The sequence below is a fragment of the Drosophila yakuba genome, chromosome 3R, assembly GCF_016746365.2.
Source record: "Drosophila yakuba strain Tai18E2 chromosome 3R, Prin_Dyak_Tai18E2_2.1, whole genome shotgun sequence".
Lineage (NCBI taxonomy): Eukaryota > Metazoa > Arthropoda > Insecta > Diptera > Drosophilidae > Drosophila > Drosophila yakuba.
In genome coordinates, this window is record NC_052530.2 from 16,657,723 (window position 1) to 16,665,877 (window position 8,155).

The window sequence follows — 8,155 nt, forward strand, 5'->3', positions numbered from 1 at the left end:
TCCTTCATAAGCCAAAACCCCGTCTTTCCGGTGGTGAAGACATCACTTATTTAGACGCCAGCACTTAAATTTATCACTCAGCCAGCAGCTGGCGGCGTGTCTGTCTGGTTCAGCCATTTGCTTTAATGTAATATGCTTAAATATAAGGTGAAATATAAGGGGATCCACCCGCATTCTAAGTTCTGCAAATCAAAGCTCAACGCGGCCGCAGAACTTTTGCCAGCAAACCGCAAATGCTCAAAGAGAAAGGCGAATTGGTTGGGTCTATTTGGAATGGGGATTCGACATGATAATCATAAGTAAATAGCGGAAGTGCCCTCGAGAACAACTTGATCACGCCTAATTGCTGAAACATATTTAAATTCCATTATCCCAAGTTGATTACAATATTTAAAAATTATTATGCACATCCAGTTCAATCGATCGCAACTGTCACCCTATTATTTGTAAATTTGTAAATCCAATTATTATTTATGGCAATTCGTGTCGTTATTTTTCCGACCACCAAAACAAACTGTTGCTCCAGCACAAGTACACACTTAACTTTTACCTTTTTTATAAGGTAAACAGCATTGACCCAATTGTGAAAAAGTTTTAAAGTTCCGAATGAAATGTTGAATCAGCAATCGGATTTCCAATTCGTAGTGATAAACAAACAGAGAGTAGTTTCGGTAGAAGTTCGCTTTTGAGGACAATTAAATTTACAACACTCGACCTCCATTAACTTATGAGCTTTTTCTGATACTGTGCCCCAAATACGTAGGCAAAAACTTTGTGCCCGCTCTTAAGCAAATATCCAAATGAATATAAATTAAAATTGAAATATAAATGATACGGTGCAAGTGAAAAACACTGTGGGCTAAGTAAGTAAAAATGCAGAAAAAAAATATAAATAAATAAACCAAAAAATACGGCAACATTTAAAATATTTACTGTCCAGCATTGTAAAAATTGTAAAACATCAAGGGATAAACAAAAAAAAAAAATAAATTCAATCGCATTTCGATGCACAATTTATTTATTTATCTTGTGTTTTACTGCTTTTTTATTGAATTCTTTTTGTTTGCAATTCCTATTGAATTCTTCCTGTGAAATTCCTACAGTCGTGTTTATTTTTTTAATTGCTCATGGTTTTTATGCATTTTGCATAAAATTTAATTTTATTTATTACGGTTCGAAAAAAGTAACGCAAAAATATACAAAAACATCAAAAAGGAGTTGAGTGGGCTATAAATTTTTAATATTTTGAGCAATTTCAATTTTCGGTGGGGTGATGCGGGGGATGTGGGGGATGTGAAAGGCAGCACTTCTGTAAATTCGTTATCAATAAATGTTATTTGTGTTCACTTAAACTCTTGTGTGCGTTTGCCACCTCGGGGGAATTGAAATGGGATTGTAACAATTACAATAAAAAGGCTTAAAACGGAGTGAACAGTCGTTGTTGTTAAGTGGTACGCTCTTTGAGCAAATATTTATAATCTAAAATGCATGAATATTCAAAATGCAAACAAATTATTATGAACTAATGCAGTGAAAATACGCAATGCATTTTAATGTGCTATTTTAAGACACAAACTTATATTTGATGTGTAAACATTTGTATAAATACAAAAGCCATTTGGTGGTTGTGAGTTTTGGGTTCTCTACAGTTCATTTGGAACTCTAACTACATTCGGTTATTGTTTGTAAGCGCAGAAATGGAGAGTGCTTCAAAGTAAAAACCAATTCTTATAACCCTATCCCACCTCTTGAGAGATCTCAATTCCTTCACACTTATTTCAGCTCCATTAAATATTTACAATGAGGCAAACAAATCAAAGTGACAACAAACAGAGGCTTCTCCCCCAGACATTTTACTGATTTTCGCTTAACCAAATATTTGCATACCTCGTCCGATTTTTCTCCAGGGAATGGAGAACGAATATATATCCCTTTGACTTGACGTGAAAGAGTTCGCAAACCAAGTCGGTGGCACTTGGGCACGATTTGCATTAAGGACCAACTCGACGAATAGCCCCCGTGCCATCGAAGTGGCTAAAAAGTGTCTTCGACGCTTTGCCATTGGCATCCATTATTTTGTAATTATTTAAGTGCCTTCAATGAGGCACCTTATTGATGATGACAGTGGGTCTGCTGGCCCCCATCCACGCCCATTCACGCCCATCCACATTCGCCCCAAGCGGCGCTGGGCAATAAGTGAAAAAAATCAAAAAGCCATAAAAACTTTACACAATCGAAACGTGCAAAAGTTGATTTTTGCCAACGCCAGCAACCAAAGCTGAAGAAATCGCCCATCGAGGCCAACAACAAATGAAATCGAAGGGAAAATAAAAAAGTTAGACAACAAAATCAAAGGGCGGCAGGCATGGGATGTTAACTTACTTCCATACCCAAATGATAAAGGGCATATTTTATTTTTTGGCGGAACGTGTAATGCATTGAAAAACTGGAAATGGAAAATATTTGCACAGCAAAAAGGTGGCATAAGAATGCCACAATGACCAATTCAATTGTGTGGTGTTTTCCAATTAAAGCTTTGTTTGAGGAACAGAAAGTAGTGGGTATCTTTTAGTCGGCGACGTTTGCCACGACCTTTCACTACTTTCTGTTGCTTTTCTGCGAAGCGTGGGAGGCTAATATGAGGACAGCAAAGGACTCAGGATGGGGAAAGGAGGACGTGGAGTGGACAACAGAGAGGAGTGGACTGTAAAGGACAGGCAGAATCGACCCATAAAAAACGAGAGCGAATAAAAAGCGCAAGAAAATTACTTTCCGCTCTACAAATTTTCGGAGAGGGTAAGAGACACACTGGCAGTGGTACCAGATTAATTGAAAATTACTGGGCTTTTATTAAGCAATGGTAAATATCACAACATTAAAAATGATTAAATGTAATGTTTGTATATGTGATTAAACAATATTTGTGAATAAGGGATTTGTGCTTTCTTTTTTATTAATTATTATTAATTGTAAACAAGTATGACCTCTAGAAAATGCTCACAACAAAATTTTTAAAATCATTTAATTTAAAATAATTTGCACACAATTTTTAAGCATATTTCGTTGCACTGTGCCACATCGAAGTCAGCAATCTTGGCCATCCACAAACACAAAGTCAAGCGTGTAAAGTAAGTAAAGATGCGAGTAAAAACCTTTTCCGCCTTTTCAGCTTTCCTATCGGCCCTTTTGAGGCATTATGTACTGACAATTTTCATGATTATGCGCTTACGGATTTCGAGAGTGTCCAGCTCCAGTCCGCAGTACTCCGTGGCTTCCTTCCCATCGCAATCATCATCTCTCAGTGTACGGGTGAGCGCAGCTGTTAAGCCTTTTCCGTTTCCGTTGTCGTTTATTTTCGTGCTGTTCATGACTTGCCTTTGGCGCCTAGCTAAGTATTGATAGTATTGGATACCATCGACATGGTCATGCGATTGGGGGGCTGAAAGCTGGGGCTTCCTGGTTATGGCCATCAACACGGAAATGAAGATGGGGATTCCATTCAATTGGCTTTCGGCTCTTCGAGGATGTCAAATTCATGTGTGTGTTTGAGCTGGCTGGGATGTGAAAAGTGTTGCCAATTGTTGGTAGCTAGACATTTTACGGGTAATTATCGAATGTGCTATCCTGGGTGAGGGCATGGCCGATGATTGAATATCCATTGGGGAAAACGGGAGTGCTTCTAGCAAGTGAATGATAGATTAAAGATTAAGCCCGAGGGTTAAGCACTCAATATGTGAGAAAGAAGATGTGAAAGCAGATTATCTCAAGAATGTTTATGTGCCATCCCTTTGAAGATTATCCGGAAAAAGGAACTGCTGAAGATGAAGAATAATTATTAAGAAAGTTGAATGGGTAGATAAAGTAGAAATGATAAAGGGGCACTGCAGCAGTAGCGTAACTTAATCAAATTCAATTACGCGTTCCTGAAGTTTTAGCCACAATAAGTGTCTCTTTTATGGTCCAACTTTCATTAGTCGAAATTTATATCCAAGTCAAAAATTCAATTACCGCTGAGCGTTTTGATTAGCTACCAATATCGGTAAGGAATCCGCGCTCGGGCACAAATCTTGCCCATAAAATTGTCATAACTGTAAAGTTATTGTGACATTTCCAATAAACGGAAAAGAGGGAAAACGCCAGCTGTGTCTCTCGATTGCAAAAGGAGGGGGAGCAGGGGGAAAACTGCCGTCTGTTCGTTGGTTAATTTACTACAATGCGCCCAATATGCAACATAAATAATGCCGAGCATCCGACATAAATAACCGGGGATGCTAAAATTGGCAGGAGGCAAAAAGGGAGTTGGGATGGTTAAGCAGCTGCTGCTGTAGCTGCTGCAGTCAATTTCAGTGTTCGTCTGTAACTGTAACAATTAATTAGAAACTAACAAAGTTCCACTTGGCAGGCGCTAAACTTGTCCCACAACTCGGAGACCCAAGCGAACCGAATCGAATCGAAGGCGACAGTCGACCGGCGAGAGTCGCAAACGAAAACGAAGACTGTCGCGCACATAAAGCGCTTTTAATTGATTTTCTTGTTACGTGCGCTGGAGAATCCGGAATAGGAATGGTGGCTTCTGGCTCCTAGAAAGTCCAGCTGGAAGTGCCCATCCCAGCGCCAGTAATCGTTCATTCATTCATTCGAATTGTAGTTAATTAATAAATTATTCCGAGCGATTGAACTAACAATGTTGGAGAGTGAAAACTTTCACTGCTAGCTGTAATTACCTTTTGCTCGCAGGACTTAGCCTGTGTCTTGCTTTCTTTTATGTATTCTCTTTTTTTTTTATCTGTCTCGGTGTGTTTTTTCCGTTCGCTACAATTAAACACATTTCACTTGCGAATGTTTATGGTGCCTGCATGATGCGTATACGCAATGTGTTCGCTTTGCTGCTTGCATGTCGCGTATACGCAGTGTGTGCCTCGTAAATGGTGCGTGGCCCATTCGAGCGTACATATTTCTTTTTAAAGATACGACCATGGCATAAATGTTTAGCCACCGCTATGCCCTTGGCTTTCTCCACAGCCTGCAATTAAATTTCGTTTTATTTTATGTCCAGCCAGTGGTGTAGCATAAGCCTGGTCTCAGGTGCGTGGTAATGGGAAAATTTATTAAAAGACAAATTAATTTCTGCCAATTTCCAGCTGAAATTCCAGCGAGTGCCGCGAATTTAATCGAGGTTTAGTTGTTTATTCTTCTCAAACAAGTTTACGAATACATTTACTTGCCTTTATTCCTAATTAAAGAAAGAGAAACCGCTTTTGTCTTTTATGTTATCTCAATTTATACACATTTATGGAGCTTTTTATAAAATTGGTCAAGCAAATATATGAAAAGTATTCCTATTTGAAATATTGCTTTTCTTACATTTTCCAGACGTACAAGTTTCCACTTATTTATTAGTTGAATACGTAACTTTCATGTGCGCAAGGAAATTCAATAAATTCAAAAGGCAGCCGAATGGTAAATGCAGTTTTCATAAAAAATAATTAAGTAAACAAGAGCAAAGCTCGGGCCCAAAGAGACCAGAAACCAAAAGGCATTAGCAGCAGATTACTGTCGGGAGGAGTCGACGGGACTGGGGCAAATTGGGGGACTGGGGGATTGAGGGTCACGTCCTGCTCCAACTTGCAGCTTGCATCTCTTGCATCGAAATCCGACTCTGGCCCAAAGAGTCATTAGCAATGTGACCCAGAAATGGACTAACCACATAAAATTTTATGCTGTTTGCCATAATAAATTTAATTAAAAAATCAAATTGACTGAGAGAGAAAAGTCGGGCCCCAAGTACCAGCATCCACTTGAACATTAGCCCCACTCACAGACCGACCGACCGAGTCGCAATTTGTTGCCTACGAATGTGCTGAGTAATATTTGGGTCAACTTCTGCCGGTCGACAGTCGCCTTAATGGCCAGCAGAAGGCTACAAACGAGTACCAGGCAGTCAGATGGAATTATCAGACTTTACAAAATTGCTTTCGGACATCTGAAGTGCATTTTATGGAAAGCCTAGGGGCAAAACGAATGGCACAAAAAATTAAGCGCAAAATAAATGTCTTCGGCTCACCTTGAGCAAGTCGAAAGTTAAGAGAGACAAAGTTAGACAAAAGTTTATTTTTTCAATTTACTTTCTCAATGGCTCTTCTGGGCTGCTTTTCTTTCCTTATCCATTTGCTGGAGGTTTTCTTTTATGAGCTGCCAGTTAATTAGGAAATAAAAGAGTAAAAGGGGAGAAATATCTGGGCAGCTCGGCTAATCAGTTGGATGCTGTCCAAGCAGTCAAGTCAAAGGTGTTCGAACCGGAAATTAGGTAACCCAGGAAGTGAGCTGAAATCAGCTTGGAAAATACTAAATGATTTTCACCTAAATTGACTGGAAAATCAGATGAGGACTTGCAATATGATAGTTGAGTTCCCGTGCGTGGTGCGGGGTCCGGTGTCCGGGGTGCGGGGTCCGTGGTCCGGGGTCCGGGGTGCGGGGTCCGTGGTGCGGGGTCCGGTGCGGGGTCCGGGGTGCGGGGTCACCTAAATTGACTGGAAAATCAGATGAGGACTCGCAATATGATAGTTGAGTTCCCGTGCGGGGTCCGGCGTGCGGGGTCCGGGGTCTGGGGTGCGGTGTCCGGGGTGCGGGGTGCGGGTCAAAACAAGTTGAGAATTATTTGTAAACGTAATGAATATATGTTTTGTATTTTAATAAACGATGTGCTTTTTAAAATTATAAATAAATAAAATATCTATATTATCCATATATCTATACTCCGCATCCCACACCGCAACCCCCACCGATAAATTTCGATAAATTTGTATTTAATTAAAAATTGTATATTTAATTATGATTATTTTTTGTTTATTTGATTTATTTGATGTATTTATTTATTTATTTATGGTTTATTATGATTTGTTTTTGTTTACTATCTTTGAATGTATAAATTTGTTAGAGGAGCGATCTCATTTTATCCAAGAATTCATCTACAAAGTGGGCCTCCGACCTGTTAAATCGCCTTGCGCGATCTACACTGTACTCGAAATTAGTCTCATCATTCAGTCGCTTATAGGCTGCTGCCCTATACAGCCAGGCACGTAGATATTTTTCGTCGATATTGGCCAACACATAGTCACAATCTATAATACCAAGCTTAAAGTCGCGCAACCTTAAGGTTTAAATGTATAAATTGGTTGTGAACTCCAAACGATTTATGCAGGAAACTCACTTGATACAGCAAAGGGCTCGATTTATGTACAAGACAGGCGAGTCTTTAATGTACTGCATACCCTTTGTATAGTATTCTCTCGCTAGAGTGAAGTTCAGTTTGCGATACTCGCGATTTCCCATGCGGCGAAATGTTTCGGCCACATCCTCGCGCTGTTTTCTGGCCAAAAGGCGATCTTCGGGTTCCGAGTCAATCTGACGCATAAACGTGAACTGATTCGTGTTAGCTAGGACTCTTTTTGCTTTGCCTCGACGAAATGTTGTGGTGCTTAAAGGATTTCGCTGTGTCACAATACATTTTACGTCCTCCATGGTAACCGTAGATTTTTGTCTTTTTTTCGACGCGCTGAAAAAACAATATTCATTTCCAAGGGCAATGATCACCGGTTATCTAGCTACTCACTCGGTCTTGTTGGCGTTTTCAACAACTTCCAGATACTCGATTATATCTTCTACTTTGGTAGTTTTTTCATGAAGAAACGACTCATCTGATTCGGGGTGTTGATGTATTAAAAGTTCTGGTTTTGGGAGTTCTAGGCCAAATGGTTTTTCGTGTTCGTCTTCTCTGTCCAGTGTTTTGGTGGTTAAGGGCATTGTAAGTTTTTTGTTTTCTTTTATTTTATTTTATTATTTATTTTTATTTTTTTTATAGTTTTATAGTTTTTTTTTATAGATGTGTGTATTTATGTAAGATGTGATTATGTGTGTTCCTACAACGTTGCAATTTGACATTTAAATCATTTCAAATCGAAACACTAGCATGCTACATTCTTACTCGCCGCTGATATTCACCAAATTAATTATTCTTTCCGGCTAAGAAAATATATATTTTAAAATTTCAATTTTACTTACTTCCTTTTGTCATCGCATTTCTTGCCTTTTCCTGCCTTATCCTGCACCTCACACCCACTTCCTGCCATCATCTAATTATATATTCCTTTCAAAT

At 39.2% G+C, this 8,155-nt stretch overlaps 1 protein-coding gene across 1 annotated transcript; it reads right to left on the reverse strand.

Moving 5' to 3' along the window:
* Positions 1-6,900: 6,900 nt before the first annotated feature.
* On the reverse strand, positions 6,901-7,942 carry LOC6537145 (tetratricopeptide repeat protein 12). Its single transcript, XM_002097670.3, has 3 exons — positions 7,613-7,942; positions 7,211-7,555; positions 6,901-7,150 (listed from the first exon to the last, which is right to left on the reverse strand). The coding sequence occupies exons 1-3, from the start codon at positions 7,801-7,803 to the stop codon at positions 6,934-6,936; spliced, it is 753 nt and encodes a 250-aa protein (XP_002097706.1). The 5' UTR covers positions 7,804-7,942; the 3' UTR covers positions 6,901-6,933.
* Positions 7,943-8,155: the final 213 nt, after the last annotated feature.